Below are 18,694 nucleotides of genomic sequence, written 5' to 3' on the forward strand. Positions count from 1 at the left end.
AGGTGAGTCACTCGTTGATTGTGGGAGGAAAGAATCATACAGTAGGATCTCAGGTTTTTATGAAGATGTCTTATGAATTCCACTTAAGAAATGCTTTTCAGCTTCCTGCAGCATCCTTTAATGCAGTTTTGAAGCCATACGGGTTGAACTTACTCCTCTGCTGGATTTTCTGGTGGTGTTGCGTTTTGTGCCTTTGGAGGTTAGTGTGGAAGACTGAATTCTGTGTCGACGATGTTGGTATATGCTCCCCTGTGTTGTGTTGGAGTTGGATTTGCGACACAGGAAATGGGGGCTGCTGGCCACAAAGGACCTGTGCTATCACCTGCTTTAAAGCTTCAGTACCTCTGTCTTTTGGATTAGCCTTATCTCATCCAGCGGAAGTCCGGTAGCCGTGCTCTGAACGGAGAAAGAAATGGTCAGAAGTAATAGACTGGCCACTGCAGTATTTTTGATACATTTCACTTAAAATTTCTAGGAAATCATCAGTGTTTTCTTAGGCAAAGATAGCAATAGCATTATGTCAAGTTTGTTTCCTTAAGTTTCACATCTATCATCTTTTGGAAGAGAAAATAACTGAATTTAGTTAGTGGATGGCGAATCTGGTTTGGTTTGTTTCACAGTCTTGTGACTTTGGAGTTTTATAGCTTCTGCCTTTCAGAATCTGCATCTCGGAACTCTAGGTCATGAAGCCCCATGTACTGTATTGGTACAAAAGGGGCCAGACTTGGCTTGGGAAGAATTTTTGGATATCAGTAAACTGAAATGGTACTTTAAAGTAAATCCCAAAGCAGAAAACTGGTATTTGCTTATGCAGAAGACCTGGACAATTTAGAACCTTAGTCTTCAGCCTCTTAAAGAGAGATGAGAAGCATCTCAGCACCTGCTGGATGGCCTTTCCCCGCCTACCAAATTTTCACCTTATTTTATCAAAATCCCTGCCAAATGCTCAAGCCTTGAAGAAATTGTAGCTCACTTAAAGCTTGAGCTTTGCTTTTCTGGGGCTTTTGTAGTAGACGTAGTTAGAATGTGATGTGTGTTGCCTGCCTTTCAGGTGCCCCTGCCCCACACCCTTCCCCTCCCTAGGAGGGAGACTCTACAACAGAGCTCCAGCCTAACTCCAGTTTCTCCCGCTACCGTCGAACTCACCCTCAAGGTATGTACCACATCCCTCTAAGGGTCGTTTTCTTGCATGCAGGGGAAAAAGTTAATGGAGAACTTGCTGGTGAACCTTTTTTTAGAGCCTTCCTTTGTTTCCTCTGCTGAACTGCTTTTGCATATAAACGGATGGCTGAAACACAAGACTCTATTAAAGGATGCATTTAGATTATAAATCTCTAACCCCGTTTTGCATTAACACTTGGCATCTCAACCAATCTTGGCTCCCACTGCCCTGAAAAAAAAAAAAGATCCTAGCATTTTAGCATTGTACCATAGTGTTCATGACAGACCATCAGAATTAGACTGAGGTTTTTTGAGTGTTTAAGCTTAAAGTAAGCTGCCTGATGTGGTGTTAAAGGCTGTAAGGAGTTGCTTGGTAAGCCGAGCTTGATTTCTTCTTAGCTGTAAGATTTTTGGTGCAGTGATAATGTGGTTTTAAGCTGGATGGCTAAAGTTGTAAATAATGAAATGTAGGTATTGTGTTGGTGTCTATGAAGAGCAGTTTTATCAGCTAGTCAGAATGTGTTCTGTTGTGTTATAAATGTTCTGTTGTTTTCCGCTCTCCAGTGTAGAGCAAGTGTGTAGAATATTTTTAATGGTGTTTTCACATTTTGTTGGATTTTGGACTGTGCATTGTATAACTCACTAACATGGAGTTGGGTTCTAGCTTTGCTACTGTATCCTTAGAAGTTTTTGGTCATAGGGTTTTTTGTGTCCTAGATGGGCTTTGTGATTGGGGCTGCAGGTGACTGAACCAGTAGAAATATTGTTGCTGCTTCTAGCATTAAGGAAGAGTAATGTTTTAACTTAGTTTCTCTAAATTTTTGAAAGAATAAACAAAACTAGGGATTGGATGCAGAACTAACACTTCGGAGAAACTTGCTTGTCAATCCCAGTGAGACTTGCATCTCACTGGCATGGTTTGACGGCTGCTTGCTTGTGTTCTCTACAGATGATAGTTATTAATGATCTCTTGTTGAGTCTTTGCTTTTCTGCTGTTAACACTTTATTTCCTGAAAAAAATGTAACATTGCTTTAGAACAACAGACCAGCAGAAATGGGGAGAGGGCTGGAGAGGGACAAGTAATTTTACAAAAATCTGCTTGTGTGTTGCATTCTTGTGTAATAAGTTACCATAATCAGACTTTCTGGCGCCTGAAGCATTTTTATAAAATAGCAGTCTCTGTTTAGAGCTGGATATCTGATCCACATGTAATACAGGTAGGAATGTTGCTATAGCATGATGCTGTAAAGAATGTGACACAGCTCAGTTAGAGCAAACTGCAGTGTTTGTGTCATTTGTCCTGCAGTTTCTTTCTGTTGTTCTGGTGTTGGTAGTTTGCTTTCTCAGTGGATGATAGATCTTGGATGTGTGCTAACAAAACATGTTCCGTGTTTTGAGGCTACTTTGAAGAACACTCTCACTAGAATCTCAGTGGACAGGCATTTGGAAGCAGCTTTGTCTCCAATTTCTCTATTCCAGGCACTGGAGCTTTACCTCCTTTTTGCAAATGGTGAAGGCAACAAGTTTGTTTTGAAGCATGTGCTGAGACTATCACTTTTACAACAGGCTTTTTCTGGTCCAGACAGAGCAGAGCTGTTCTTTTTCATCCTCTTCATCCTTTTCATCCTCTACCTTGCCTCTTCTTTTAAAAGGTACTTTTAGAGCAACAGAGAGGAAAGCATTTCTTTCCTTCCCTGAAAAGAACAAAATCTCCACACTCTGCCTCCATCAAGGAATAGCCCTTACCTCTTCTCTTTCTTCCATCCCCTATCACAGAAAGCTGTCTGTGAGGAAACTTGGCAGGGAACTCATGCCAAGTAGTGGGAGCGATTGTGGCTCATTCTGCCAGGGTGTAGGTGAAAAGTGCTCATATGGGATAGACCTCTTGTTTCCTTGGAATAACTTTGCTGAAGACACCTTTGCTAAGGCAGACATCCTCTTAAGGACTTAGCTGATAGGGCTATTTGGTAGGTAAGGAGCTGAGCAAAAGAAAGTCCAAAGCAGTCTTGGCCAGGCAACGCAGTTTCTCTTCCATGTTCTAGGGTTCCATCTAAAATTCCTATATCGGCATCTGGTCCAGAATATGACACTTTTTGAATTTCTTTTTCTGATCACTTAAACTTCAGCATCCTTAAGGATATGTACACTGGTATTTGTCTACAGATAAGTTTTGGAGTAATACATACTGGACCATTATTACAATGTGAAGGCCCCAATCAGTCAACGGTGAAGAGAAGCCTCAAGCAACCATGGTCCTCCAACCTGTGCTCTTCTCCCACAGCTGAGTGAGCATTGAAATTACAGTACTTTTCCCAGCCTCACTTAATTTAGAGCCTCTTAATTTCTTTATATCTGGTCTGTAGATGGTGCTGCATAGGTGCTACTAAAGTACCAGTCTCTTTTGCATGTGTTTTCTAGCTTAAGAAGTTAGAGATTGTTAAGGAGCTCTCTAAAAGCAAAGCCGTTAGAAAACTCAGGACTCTGTTATATGCCCTTTATCGAAAGTTGGTAGGTGTGTGGGATGATCTGTGATATTGGCAGTGATTAGGTTTGGAAGACAAAATGAGTATGTAGACTCTAGCTTTTGCTATCAATAGTTTCTCCAGGGCACCATGAAACTCATTGAACAAAGCTTCTACACCACCTCTAGATATTCACAGGTATTTCTCCACTTTCTCTTAATACCAGTGCAGTTCAAAACTGTTACCATGTCTTACCAGAGCCTGCGGTGTTCAGAAAAGAGCCTCTAGTTGTACTTATACTCCACCTTAAGCAAAATCCTGTCCAGCAGATTAATAATAAATTTTGAAGTTTGCCCTGTCTGCAAGAATCAGAACCAGTTTGGAGGAAAATACTGTGGTGGGGAAACTGAGAATGGTTGCTGGGGAAGATGGTCCCAAAAAGAAAAATAAGTGACTAACCTCCAAATGATTTAATGTGTAACAGTTTCCCTCCTCCCCCTTTACCCTCTTGAGGAACACAGAACTCCACTTGCCGTGTGGGTGTGTATTGTATTGATCACCTGTTACCACTTCTTTGGATATTGCTTTGCTTTTTTGATTACTTCGGAAGCATCGGGAAAAATAACGTAGCTCATATTTGGTCTGTCCAGACTGTGCCTAACTCATGTAAAATGGGGGTAGGTTGAAAGTACGACTTTCAGAGACTACAGGTCCCAGGTAGGGGGCTCTATTGATCCAGGCAGTGAGGTCAGATTTGTTGGAGATACATCATTGAAGAGAGCACCTGGCATTGAGAAGCTTGCAGTCTGCCAGATGAGCAATTTCAGCCTATGGCATCCAGCTCTGCTAGAAGGCTGAGGGCAGCTGACAGCTGTAGAGAAGTCCATGTACTGTGTTTGAGCCTTTACATCAGTGGGTGTAGTGTGAGCATCAATATCTCCTTTTCAGTAGTCCCTCAAAGTGTCTGAGTTCAAAGATTAGGCATTGTGTGCCTAATGTAGCAATAATTAGATTGTTACTGGGTGCAGTAATACACTAGTTCTTTCCACTTCGGTGGAAGAGAATTGTGCATAAGATACTTAGTTTCTTCTTTCTTGATGTGTAAGACTCAAACTTATAATTATTAAAGAAATAGAGGAACATGAAGCATTTTTAGCATTAACATAAAGCAGTGTGCACAAGCTGTGTCAGCTCATGGTTGGTTCTTGAACAGCACTTGCTTTGGAAGTCTAAACTTGACTACTCTGTTTACTTAAGTGTGCACTAGGTGTTTTTGGTTATCACTCAGTGGATGATTTACCAAGAAAGCAAGGGGCTGTTTCATATAAATGGCCAAAAAAAAAATTGTAAGTAAAGGACTTCATGGAAATATTTGGAGGGGTTTTCACCTTTCTTTTGCTCACTGTGTCTTTTGCTCTTCATGTCAAACAAAACGAAGCCAAATTAGTGTGAGTGAATTCTCTTTTGAGCATTGAATGTTAAGATGACAAACTGTGCACGTGTGCAGTTGGAACAGATAAGAAGCTCCAACTTAAGGCTGTACGCTTTTTGCATGAACAGAGTTGCACGATTATGGTGACTTTTAAAAAAGAGGCTCGCATGAAGCCTGACTTGCCTTTTGAACTAAAAACAACTGTTAAAAGAGGAAGACTGACTAGTTGAGGCTTCTTAATAGATGAGGAAATTTTGTTTTCTTTTAAATAGATGGAGTCTGCACGCAAAGCATGGGAGAATTCCCCAAACATGGGGGAGAAGAATTCGCCAGTGACCTCAGCAGCATCTCCCATTGCTGGTGGCGGCGGCGGCAGCAGCAGCAGCAACACTGGGCCAAGCAGTGGTACTTACAGTTCTTTCTCTAGTGCATCAATGCCTCCTATTCCTGTGGCCTCGGTTACACCGACAACTTCGCTCTCAGGTACTGGATGTCAAGACTGTACTAGCCTGTTGTATTGTTCTTTGGTTATGTTTTTCAAGAGATTAGTTTCCCTTTGGGATTATGTTTAATGCAAAACTACCAAGTTTTAGTCTGGTATGAAATGTTGGGTCTGAACAGCAGCTTCCCAAATAGCTTTCAGTTAGCAAGGAGATACTTGATCTGTTTCGCTTCAGTCAGATGAAAACAATATTAAGACAACACATCTCTGCCTATGCTACTTACGTGGACGTGCAAGAGGAGATGAACTTCTGTCAGCTGCCTTATTGGCTTCATTTTGTTCAGCTGAATGAAGGCAAGCAAGTAGATTTTGGAGCAGATGGTAGTTCTGATATCCAACTAGTTACACTCTGATTTGTGCTCTTCCTTTGGAGTCAAAGCTTCAACAGCTCATACCAAGACCCCCTCACACGAGGCAGAGCAAATGTCCAGCTGCTTTTCAGAAACAGTGCTGTTTTCCACCTTGGTCTTTGCAGCAAACAAAGTGCTATATCTGATGAAATATTCATACCTTGGAATACTAGAATGTATGCCCAGATTTTAGCTGAAGTGCTTGAAAAAGACCGTTCTTTGGAGCCTGGCTCTCAACCATGACAGGCACAACCACCATACATTGCAAGATTTCATTGCATAACTAACCAAGATGGCTACTTCAGTATTTTTATATTCTCCTGTAGTTGAGAAAGGAAATGTATTACAGTTGCATGGCTTCCTATAGTGAACTTAACACAGTTGTCCTCCCTGTCTGTCTTATAGTGATGGAAACAGCTGCATTAGGTTTCAGTGTTCTTAATCCATTGTGGCTGTGCTCGCATAGCTGTCCCAAAACTTTAACCACTGGAAGATGAGGCTTTGAAATGTCCCTAGCTGTTTTATGATGTATGGCTTGCTTCTCTCTTCCTAGGAGCTGGAACATACACAACCTCTTCGCTGAGTACAAAGACTGCAAGCACCTCAGACCCTCCTAATATATGTAAAGTGAAACCACAGCAGTTGCAGACAAGCAGCCTAGCTTCTGCCAGTCACTTTTCCCAGCTGAGCTGCATGCCATCCCTCATTGCCCAGCAACAGCAAAGTCCCCAGGTCTATGTGTCTCAGTCGGCAGCAGGTAATAGTGTTTGGCCGAGAAGCCACATGTCTGCTTTTTGGAGTTCTGAAGCTGGAGAGTTGAATTCAGTTCTGGTTTTATCTGCAGTAAAGGCAGAATGATGGAAAGCATTCTGTAAGCAAATATTCACTAACTGTGCCTTACTCTCAATATGCAAGTTTCTATGAGTAAGTATAAAGATAATGCTGTGTTGTTAGTTTGAGGGAAATAAATCTTAATCTCTTGATGTACTGTTTTTCTCTTGCAGAATTGTAAATCACTGTTTAAGACTGAGAATGACTGTCTTGACTTCTTAAAGTCCTACAGTAGTTTAGAGTCATGGCATTTTTAAGAAAACCCTATATATAGTTAACCTAAACTACATGACAGTATAGCGTGTTACTCCCCTTCCAAATGCCTGTTTTGACAAGAATCTGTTGCTCATCCCCCAGGAACTGTGTGGGAGTGAAGGTGTATATGCAAGACTGGTAGATTCTGGGGGTGAATTGGAAAAAGATACCAAAGCTGGTTGGGCACCCAGCTCTTCAGTTCTGTTTCTTCTCCCTGTATGTCTGGGAGCTGTCACGCTGGGAAGTACTGATAGCGGCTGCATCTCTAACTCATGATGAAAACCTTTCTAGCAGGGAGATGTTTGGAATCAGGTACTAATTGTATTGCTCTTCCTGAGGTACTACAGCTCAAATCCCAGCGTTTTATATGGATACAAGTCATCTGTTCAATACCCAACATGCACGTTTGGCACCACCTTCTCTGGCCCAGCAGCAAGGCTTTCAACCAGGGCTTTCTCAGGTATCTGGGGATTTCTTCCCTCTTTTATTTTTCTCCCTCCCTGTCCATATTTCCTTTAATGCTCTACTACTGAGCTAATGGGGGTGGGAAAGAATGGGACTAAAGAATCTGCAAAAATGAGGTCATGCCTGCCCTTGCTACTTAAATACGGTGCATGCAGGAGGTGTTTGATCTCTGCTGTTCCTGAGAATGAAAGCCTTTGTCATGAAAGTTGAGAGAATAAGCTCTCACTCACAAATACACTTTAAGTAAAAGTGCATATTCATGGGAGGTGTCTATGTGACTATGTTAGTGCAGGCTCATTCAACTTTTGTCGTAGAAAATTGTATGCAATCTTGTGCAGTTGTTTTGTACACCAGTCTAAAAGATTAATTCGGTTTCTGGTGGTTATTTGCAAGGAAAAGGGCAAAAATCAGCCAGAAAGTAATTTTCTGAATGGGAGCAATACCAGCTCTGCATGCAGCATTGGGTTTTGACATTTGTTGTTTACTTTTTACACAAATCCTGGCACACATTTAACTGTAGCTTTTCTACATAATATTTAATGGTTTCTTTTTTTATGCAGCCCGCTTCAGTTCAGCAGATCCCCATCCCGATCTATGCACCTCTGCAAGGACAGCATCAAGCTCAGCTGAGTTTGGGAGCAGCACCAGCTGTTTCACAAGCCCAAGAATTGTTCAACTCCTCCTTACAACCTTATAGGTAAGTAGTGCATGCAGATTTTTTTGTTTTTTGAGTGGCAGAACTTACAGAACTTGATTCCCTGCAGACTTAGGTTCTGTGCTCAATAGCTGCCTCATCTTCCTGTATTCCCCAAAATATCTTTTGTCATTTTGTCTGGCTGAGAACTCTGTATATGGCTGGTCTGGCTAGTCTGCGTGGGCAGATGTAATTGTGAGATGGTGGGTTCAAAAATTATGCATGATATTTGTATCTTTACAAAACCTGTCTAAAAAGCTGAAAACGTCTTTCATACTAAGAGAAGAGAAAGAGGGGAGTCTGTCCCTTTAGTTCAGTAATTTTTGTTTGTCATTTTCTAATCAAACCAACATTGGAGTCTTGAAACACTTAGAAATCCTAGTTTGAATGCTTGGGTGGTAGAAACTTAATTTTAGATTTGTAGGGGATAGCAGAGTATATTTTTAGAATAAATATTTTGTTTGCTACAAAAGATAGTGGAAAGACCAGTATCTCTCAAATGACATAGATAGCAAGACAGATTTCCACTGCAAGTCTTTCCTTGCAGTTCCTGTCAAAACTGATTCACAGTAGTATAATTCTGACAATTTGAAAAAGTTTCACTTTGAGAAAGTTTATTTGGAAATTTAATTACAGGGTTTTGCATGTGTTGTAGAAAACCCTGCTTATTGCAGTGTAGAAGGCTGAAGTCACAGCAGGTTTAATTGACTACCTATGTATCCTGACTGTGCTTGGCTGACTTTGGACCATATATTATTGCTTGTCCTGCCACAGCTGACAAAAGTTGTTGCAAACAGTCGGCTAGCTGCAGAAACACAATCAGTCTAGCATGTAGTCCAGATTAAATAAATGTTTCTGGCTGATCTGATCACAAACCCAGTGTTAATGGAGTTTTGGGTTGTGCTGCTGTTAAGAGTATGAACACTTCCCACTTCTTTAAAGGTGCAGAGGAAAAAAGCTAACCTGGGTGTTCTAGCGTGGCAGCCATGTGCTTGCCTGATAACAGATTAACAGGACTAGTGCTATGCTGGTACATATCGACCAAGTGATAACATGAAAACTGTTTTTGCATCAAAAACACTCCTCTGAGCTGAAGAGCTTTGAGAGGGTCATTTATTTAAAAACTCAGATTCTTCAGTCTGAAGGTGGCTATTGGGCAGGCTCTTAATGGAAATGTTTAGATAAATACTTCTGATGGACTAAAACAATTTGTGGTGCTTTGCTGCACTGTTTTTGGTCTTTGTCATTTACACAAACTGCAACTTCCCTGTGCTGGTGACAAAGGAGTTGAATATCTAGTTAAAATTAAAGGCTGTGGTGTCTGTCTCTTATTGTTTTGAAGCCAACAGCGTCCAGTGATTTAACCTGTAAGTATTGAAAATTGGACTGTGGAGACCTGTGAAGTCAAGAGAACAAAGCAGGTTACTTTATGACTAAGTGGAACTATTCACATGCGGTGCTTCCCCATTGTCCTACCTTGTAGCGCAGGAATTAAGAACTGGTAGCTTCTGTATGTTACATCTAAATATAGCTAAGTGTACTTTAAGATTTAAATAAAAAGCCTGGTCGTTTTTTCCTGTGGCCTTTAGTAGCATCTATTATTTTGTTGTGTGCAGAGTAAATAGAAAAATCTACCTTTCTCATGTGAAAATCTGTTCAATAGAGCTAAGCATTCTAATTCCGTTTAAAGAATATAACCTGTGTCCTTATTTTTGGCAGCTCATTGTTGAGCTCTGTCTGCATTTTTATGTATAATGCTTCAATCTCTTGCAGATCCCAGCAAGCTTTTATGCAAAGTGGTTTGTCTCAGCCATCACCAGTAGTTCTGTCTGGTACAGCCTTACACAACTTCCCAGCAGTACAGCACCAGGAGCTTGCTAAGGCACAGTCAAGCCTGGCATTTCAACAGACTTCTAATACACAACCTATTCCGATCTTATACGAACATCAACTTAGTCAAGCTTCAGGACTGGGAGGCTCTCAGCTTATTGATACACATATTCTCCAGGTAGGAAATACTCCAAAATGCAAAACTTCTCCAATGGTTTGATACAAATAATGCAATAATAACTCAGGTATTGCTCAGCTTGGGACAAGCCCACCTCTGAGATAATTACATGGTAGTCAAGGTGGCAGGAAGCTTCAGAGGCTTGGAAGAGTGTGTTCTTTTAGTTTCATGAAGGCACATTGGCATAACCTCTGAATTGAGAATTGCTCCCCAACTATAGGGCTGCTTGCGTTTCTATCACGAACTGGAGCTTCAGGTTTAACTTCTGTTATGGTAGGTAATAACGGGGTATTCTACTAGTTGCAAATGAGACCTTTATCACAAGCTGAAACCTTCATGCTGTCAGGTTCCTGTTCTGTGGTTTCTGCTGTACTGGTTGAAATATAGAATGATGTGCCATGCTGTCTCAGAACTGCTCTCTTAAGTATTCTTAATGTAATGGGGTCTCTCACTCTTCCTAGGCCAGAGCTACGCTCACTCAGGCTTCAAATCTGTACTCTGGACAAGTTCAACAGCCTGGCCAGAGCAATTTCTACAACACCGCACAGTCTCCCAGTGCTCTCCAGCAGGTAAACTATGGCATGGTAAATTTCCTAAATTGTATTCTTCTTAAAAGTATGTTGATGATGATGGTTTTTGTGGGGTCAGGGTGCAAGTAGGGACTGAGACAATCTTTAATTCTTCCAAAATGCAAGAGCTGCAAATTGATAGCAAAGGAGAACTACTGCAGCAGCACCGAAAGACTGAATTGCTGAGAAGTTGGGAGAGCCTACAAGTTCATGTTGATCATTTGTCTCTGGCATCCTTCTGTTACTAAGTTAATTTTCCTTGACAGGCAAAGATTTGGTTGGGACAGTAATATTGGTAATTGATGGAGGCATATGCTGCCTTTATGGGGGCAAGGCCACCAGTTAGTGATGGTGGAGAGAGGCAAGCTCCGCGTGCTTAGTGCAGCCAAATTGTTAACACCAAATCTCATTGAGATTAAACCTCAGCTGCTACATATGTCAACAATATCAAAATACAAAGAACACAAATGAGAAGTCGGCAGATGGATGATCATACGAGGTAAACAGGACAGCGAAGTCAGTAACCTGCTTCAGGAGGGTTGTAAAATAACTCCAGTGATTTTAAGGTGTTTTAATTCTTTTGTGAAAGAACTGTTCATTTGATGTGTGCAAGCATTCTGTCATATTTACAGGATGCTGTCTAGTGGTTTCCATCTTCTGGTTCAATTTTTTTATTTAAGTGGCTTTTTAAAAAAAAAATCTTATGATGGACTGGTTTATTAAAATGGCTTGCTTCATATGTGTGAAAAGTTGCTAGTACAGAAATCTAGAGGTCTTAAAAAAAATTGCATCTCATCTGTTGGAAATCTAGCATAAAGTTTAAAGGATGTTTTAGAAGGGTTAGTGTTCTTAATGTGTTCAAGCTTGGCTGCTCTATACTATTACCCTTCAGAGCAGAACTGTAGTAAGTCTCTCACATCTGGACAATATCACATCATTCTTCTAGTCACACTCAGAATATAATTTTGCAGATTTTGGATTGATGATCAGAATAGGAAATGCAGTAACTCCTGCTGGTCAGGTCACTGCTCTAGGATTTTCATGTTTATCACTACCATTCTGTGGTGGTTTTGGCCCAAGCACTCCCAGTTAATACAAGCAAGGGACAGGCTGTGGGTTGGGGGGGGTGTAGGTGTTTGTTTCTTGGTTTGGTTTTTTGTTTGTTTTTAAGCTCAGAGTGCTGGCTGTTGGGACTCCTGGAAAATAAAATCTAGTTTTCATCCCAAACAGTGTCCTTATGATGACTGAAATTATTTGAAGTAAATAGCCCCATCCACCACCCACACCCCCCCAAACTGGCTATTTTATTCTACTTTTATTTTCTGGGTTGGATGAAATCTACTTCTTCATACAATGAAATCATGTTGAATGATGTTGGAGTTAGGAGCTAGCATTGCAACTTTCTTTCTGAAAAGAGAAGACCCAAATGCCATTAGAACTGCTCATAAAGATAGGCTAAACAATAAATTCACTTATTTGCTTGCAGCTCTCTGGGTAAATGTATGAACTTATTCAGCATTTACCTTGAATATAGCTGAAATCATAGAGCTAGTAAAGAAGGTTAAATAATGGCCCTTGCATATATGTTACTGGTGATTTTGTACTTTTTTTTTCCCCCAGGTGACGGTACCTTTGCCAGGATCACAAATTTCTTTGCCCAACTTTGGATCCACAGCACAGCCGCTTATTGCCCTACCCCAGTCTTTACAACCACCACTACAGCACACACCACCGCAAGCGCAGGCTCAAAATCTAAGCAGACCTGCACAAGTAACACAGCCTTTCAGAGGATTAATCCCAGCAGGAACTCAGCACAGCATGATTGCTGCAACTGGAAAGGTAACAATATTGGTAGATCTACAGTACAAAAATTAATGCAAAGCACAGTTGTCTGCTGTCTTATAGAATCAGCACGGCAACTCGTGTTGACTCTTGCATCTAAAACTCTGCCTTGACTTCAAAAGGTGGGGAGGGGAAGACAGAAAAGGCAGTCAAGGTTAGTTCCTTAATGACTGGGTCTGTGCATTTTGTAAAGGTTTAGCTCAGTTTTTGTAGCTAACTCAATACTAGTCCATTTGTACTGTGGGAATACCTAGTTTGATAATGACTTCATGGACTATTTCATGTAGAAGCCATGTAGAAAGTAGTACAGAGCCATTGTTAGAGCAGCAGGCAAATGACATTACACTGTCAGGGCTGGATTCTGTTTCTGGTCATGCATGTGTCACTTTGTTTCTGGTCTCATACTGGGACAAGTTGTATGGGATCAAGTCTTTCCAGTGCAATGAACTGGCGTATTAGGGGCTTCAGTGGACTCACTCTGTATCAGCTGTGACCTTAAACAAGAACTAAACTCTACTAATGTTGCTGGGGTCTGTTTCTCTGAATAGCACAGCAAGGTGCGCATTGAGAACGTAGCACTGTGCAAGGCAGGACCCTTGATGCGTACAAAAAAAACAGCTCATCTTGCAGCAGTCCTTGAGTGACAGCTTCAGTAAGGAGATAACACTGAAACAGTGCAAGAAACTTGAATACCTAGGAGGGAATTCTCTTCCCTCCTTTATCTGGAGCTGCTGTGGTAATTGCTAATGAGGGGATGTGTGGAGCTGGCTTCCAATCACAAGGTCTCTTGTCTTAGATGGAATCACAGATTTACAGGCACCTGGGATTTTCGGATAGTGTGCAGCACAACGCAGTTGCAGCATACTTTCAGGTGAGCAGTGGGTGATCACACTGGACATGAACACAGCTAAGCTTTCTGTCAGACACACAAGGTCTTTCCCCAGTGCAGGGAGTAATCTAGCCCTGCAGCTGCACCTGAAATCCTTACAGCTTGTGGCCTAGGTTTTAAGGTGCTTTTGCATATAAAATGACCCTGCTGTCCCAATGATTTACAGCTGTGATAAGAAAAATCTGTCGTTAATTCCATGTCTTGGACAGTAATGGCAACTCAAATTCCATATCACTTAGATCATCCTGTCACCCACCAGAGTATATGGTGATTATTTGCACCATGCAGTTTTCTAGCTTCATAGGATCTGGCCAAATCTTCTCACCTTTACAATTTTATGAGCCCATCTTCCAAGCAGCAGTGTGTTTCTTGCTACAGTTGTCAATGGAAAATGATCACTCATCTCAACAAGAAATCAGGAAGAACTGCAGTGGGACGGTGGCTTTAGGTGACTTTCCTGCCCTGTTAAAGGTTCCATCGTATTCCTGCTAAAGCAAGTCAATCTGAGACAGCCACTCACTTTTAACTGATTTATTGTTGCTGTTATGCTTCGTGGCCATGTGTTGAAGGGTAGCGTTCCAGAGACTCATTTATTCTGCTGAGTGTATATGCAAAATAACATGCAAGATTCATTGCTCCAGTTAGTCTGGAGATTTTTTTGCATGAATGACAGCTCCATTTTTGCTATGCTTTTGTGTTTTTTAAATAGAACTGGATTATTTTATGGCATTGTTCACTTAAGCATTTTTCAGGATTATATCTAAATATTTTCATGTGGCATCTGAGATGGGGGAGGAAATTTCAACCCTGAAACATTTTTTAGGTTCAAGTATGTGAAATGAGTCACAAATCCCCGTCATTATGCAGAAAGATCAATTTGGAAAGCCAGTACCATTGTTGCAAGTGCCAAATAGTGCAGGAAAACTGTATGCAGAGGTGCTCGTGGTGCTGGCGTTGTCCTAATTATAAGAAGCCATTTTGCAATCTGGCTTTCACCTCCACTTAAGTGACCTATTTTCATTGAGAAAAATGTGAGGTAAGCTAACAGGTACTTAGTAAATGTGATTGTTCTTTGAATTAGAATTAGCGTGTCAATTGTGTTTTTCAGATATCGGAAATGGATCTGAAGGCCTTTGGAGGTGGCATTGACGTTAAACCTGGAACACCACCAGTTACTGGTAGAAGTACTACTCCGACCTCCAGTCCCTTCCGGTAAATCTCTCTTAAGCTCGAAATTCCTTGAAATCACAGCTAGAAAATGTACGTAGTCATGCATGAGTAGCCAATTCTGAAAGGTACGAGGTGGGGGGCTACTGGTATAAAATACAATGCTTAATCTTAGCTTAAACACAGCATTCCAGTAGGTCATCAGATCTGCTATTGTTGGCCAGAAGTACATCTCTCTGAAATAAAACGTTTGGTTTTGTTTAATAAAAAAATATTTTTAACAAGTCTTGTAAAATGACCTAGGGTTGTACCAGGAAAGCACAGAAGTGGCAGGGAAGATGTACTTTGGGATGGAACTCTAAGGTGACTGATCTTAATTGCAGTGCTCAAAGTAAAAACTCTTACAGGCTCGTGCCGCACTTGTGGCAACAATTCTATTGGAAATCTAAGAATCTTTGCAAAATCTATAGGATTCTCACAAGTGAAATTAGTAAGCTGTTTGCAGGTTTGCTTGGTTGATTGACAGAATTAACAGAATCTTGCTCATATGCGGGTGCACTTCATGGTGAGCTGCTTGGGGCTGCTTGTGGGTGAAGTTATTAGTGGGCTGAAGGAACTTGAAAATGGAACTTTGCTACGAGGTAGATCTTGAAAGCTATGCTGCCATGCATATTAGCTATATTTGGTGGCTTTCACTGTAGCAGACTGGCAGTGTTCAGGCTTTTTTAGTGAAGTGGAAATGGGTTTGAACTCAATGCTGAAGTCATGCCTCCATTAGTTCACCTAACAAAAAAGTGAAGGGATGAGGAAGAAGAAACCTGAATTTGCAAGCTAGTCAGCATTTAGGACAACTGACTCGATGGTATATATCTTGAAGATTCTACACAAGATGTCTCTCCTAGCAACCAAAGCAGGGTTCTTACCATAAGCTTTTGCGCTTAACTGTAGAGGTACTGGGAAGATCAACAAAAGCATAACAGATATCAAGAGTTCAAAGTGAAAACTAAACAGAGACTTCTTTAAGCTTACAAAATGTTGGGGTATATTGAGTTTAGTTGGCTTTCTTGCCACTGGTGCCCCACTGCTCATTTTATGTTAAGTGTATCACCCGCACACTCTGCATGAGAACTCTCTGTAAATCAAGCTCCATTTCCTAAAGAAGGCTGTTCACTCTTCCTCTGAGGACTGTTTGGTGCCTTTCCCCCAGATAACCTTTCAGGCTTCATTTAATTCATGGTGATTCAGCACCTCTTAAGTTCTAACAGAGGGTTATGCTCTTAGCCAGATAAAACAGGGAGAGTGTTTTCTGTGAATTCTTGAGATCTGTTCGAGTGCATTTTGAAACATTTGACAACAGGTCAAAGTGGAAGCAGCTGCACATGGCAGCTTCTGCTGTGCGTGCTTAATGCCTGTTGTGACAAGCGCTGAACTTGACACGATAGAGCAAACAGTATAAGGGGGTAGGACTGAGTATAAGATAGCAGGGATGGGGGAACACACATGAGTATTTGTGTTGAGTACTTTTGGGAAAGGTCCCTTTCGTACTCACTTTACCCTGGAATCTTTCCATATCCTAAATATTTCTGATTATGGTTTCTCTTTGCATTCTCAAGTTCTGATACAGTGGATACAGAAGAATAACTGATACCAGCTTCTTTAAGGGATTATTTTTCCCCCTCCAATGCTGAATTTCTCGTTAAGTTGTAACTGAAGGCAGAAACGTTCTCTGAACAAGAGCACTAGTGTGGTCCTAACTGCTGTCCTGTTCTTTTAGGGCCAGTTCTACAAGTCCTAACAATCAGTCCAATAAAATGAACAGCATTGTCTACCAGAAGCAGTTTCAGTCAGCAGCTGCTGCTGTGAGAATGACACAGCCATTTCCCGCACAATTTGTACCACAGGTAAGTGACTGGTGGCTTCTTACAAACAAATCTGTTTCTTTGTATGACCTGGTCAGTCAGTAACTCGGCTGTGTTTCCTCAGGCTTTATGATGGGGAGATGCAAGATGGAATTTTTAAAATTAAATGGCATGAGAGAACTGATTTTAAGGTCAAAGCCAAAAAAAAAAACCCTCTCTGACCTTGCTAACTAGAAGTGTGGATTTTGTGGTGTGTTTTGAGAGCTTTGTGCACACTGAGGAATTGAATGCAAGTTGTGAATGCCGTAGAACAGACGGTTGTTCTGCTGGCTTCCCCATGCAGCTGTAATGCACCGCATAAACAGATTATTTGGCTGGGGAAGGGGAGAAGCTTTGTGTCTCAGAAGGGTCCCAGTGCATGTTCGAAATGTTTAAAGCTCTGGAGTATTGATGGAGCAGTTCAGGTTGGAAAGGATCTCTGGATGTCATCCAGTCCATACAAAGCAGGGCTTCTGGCATTCCAGGGAGCACAGCTTACAAGGGTGGCGCATCCCTGTTACAGGTGACTGTAGCCAGGCTGCTAGGGCAATGGAGCCTCTCTAAAAAGGCAGGGTATTTCTGTCTTTTAGCATTTAGAGTGTTTGACTGCAGGACTTGAAATTTGATTTTTTTTGGATTGCCGCCAGCAGAAACTACCTGGCCTTTCCAGGGCTGCCTTTCACTAGTGACTCATCCACTGCCTTGCATGGGTCTTCTCCCTTATTACATGCTGGTTCTCAGTTGTTGGTACTACTTTCAGGCACAGCAGCACTACAGGGCTGGTTTTTTTTTCTGGAGTTCAGGTGTGGCCTCTTAACATAAAAGCCTATTTTCTTGACATCAGTTTGACAGCAGAGCAGCAACTTTTTCCCCTTTAAGATAATGCCAACATGCAATCTAGTTGGCAATTTTCTAACTGCGGAATGTCTTTTTGTTGTTTTTCCCCCACTTAGATCCTCTCTCAGCCTAACCTGCTCCCTCCATTGGTAAGAGCCCCATATACTAACACCTTCCCAGCGCCTGTTCAGAGGCTGCCAATAGTACCGCATAGTCAGATGCCGTCTCAGATGACCACAGGCCTTATGAGCCACCCTCATTTACCACCTGTGGCCAGAGGTCTTTGTGGATCAGTATCTGGAGCCAGAGGCAATCAGGCCCAGGCTGCGATGAAGGCTGAACGAGGCATGAAGGTTAGTATTTGAACAGCGGTGCTGTTAACACCGGTTCAGTCTTGTCAGCTTGCAGGGCAGGAATGTGTCTGCAAATCATGTCTTAATTAAAATGCCTCTGGACCTGAAGCCAGTAGCCGGGCCTTTAACAACTGAACCCAGACCTTCCCTGGTTTTTGGTTTTTTTAAGAACAACTTTAGAGTAAAAAAAAAAAGTGTGGGAGCTTAATTTGTCAAGTGATGTTGAGGTCAGCTGTTGTGAAGCTGGCACTGCTGTCAAAGGCAATCTGACAGCTAGGTTTCAAGAGCCTAGATTTTTTTGAACGAGTGATGAAGCCTGGCTGTTAGCTATTGTTTCTCATCTGCCTCCCCAGCTCTGAGCAGCAGTAGGAACCCTGTGGTTCCAGCCAGCCTTGCTCCTTGGTGACTCTGGAGATTTGTTTCCCGGTGGTTTGAAATGCATGTCATGAATTCTCTGTGGTAGAATGCAGTAACATGGTGCACTCCACAGAAGAGGTGGCTGCATTTCAGTAGCAGGTGATAAGCGTCATCTAACTTGTTAAAGCATGTTGGAACCCTTCAGGTTGAGGCAAACTCATTTGCTGTAACACATGCATTGAGGTGTAAAAGGAAGAGTGTGTTTTTTCTTGGTTGTGTCTGGTTGCAGGGGAATTGTTTACCCTTTAAACTCTAGGTATTTGGTCCATTTAGTTTTCTACCACCGGTTTATTCTAGCTCTAGGCTTACAGGGTGATGCTTAGTATATTGTCTTGAGTCTCTGCTGTGAATGGAATCTAGCCAGTCACAGCAAATACTAATATGCAGTCCTGGTTTTCTGGATCTCCCTGCAAACACTGTTCAGAAGAATGTGAGTTATTCTGTCACGCTTGGCTACCTGTGATCAAGTCATTCAGCCTTCTAGCCTTAACCTCAGGGGGTGGCTGAAATTTATGCAAAAGATTTCAGGTGTCCATGTGGCTCTAGTAAAATCAGAAACTT

General features: G+C 41.7%; 1 protein-coding gene across 17 annotated transcripts in view; it reads left to right on the forward strand.

Moving 5' to 3' along the window:
• Positions 1-18,694, forward strand: part of PRRC2C (proline rich coiled-coil 2C) — a 75,562-nt gene that overhangs the window by 53,815 nt on the left and 3,053 nt on the right. For 3 of the 17 annotated variants that reach the window (XM_064454616.1, XM_064454622.1, XM_064454619.1), the window contains 12 exons: positions 1,052-1,153; positions 5,329-5,539; positions 6,462-6,665; positions 7,333-7,454; positions 8,020-8,156; positions 9,927-10,161; positions 10,623-10,745; positions 12,351-12,569; positions 13,369-13,443; positions 14,570-14,673; positions 16,403-16,529; positions 17,480-17,716. In XM_064454616.1, coding sequence (XP_064310686.1) covers positions 1,052-1,153; positions 5,329-5,539; positions 6,462-6,665; positions 7,333-7,454; positions 8,020-8,156; positions 9,927-10,161; positions 10,623-10,745; positions 12,351-12,569; positions 13,369-13,443; positions 14,570-14,673; positions 16,403-16,529; positions 17,480-17,716 — 1,896 coding nt within the window. The remainder of the gene's footprint in view (positions 1-1,051; positions 1,154-5,328; positions 5,540-6,461; positions 6,666-7,332; positions 7,455-8,019; positions 8,157-9,926; positions 10,162-10,622; positions 10,746-12,350; positions 12,570-13,368; positions 13,444-14,569; positions 14,674-16,402; positions 16,530-17,479; positions 17,717-18,694) is intronic. The other 14 variants (XM_064454625.1, XM_064454626.1, XM_064454630.1 and 11 more) reach the window with 10 other exon arrangements.

The sequence above is a fragment of the Phalacrocorax carbo genome, chromosome 6 (genome assembly GCF_963921805.1).
Source record: "Phalacrocorax carbo chromosome 6, bPhaCar2.1, whole genome shotgun sequence".
NCBI classification, from domain to species: domain Eukaryota; kingdom Metazoa; phylum Chordata; class Aves; order Suliformes; family Phalacrocoracidae; genus Phalacrocorax; species Phalacrocorax carbo.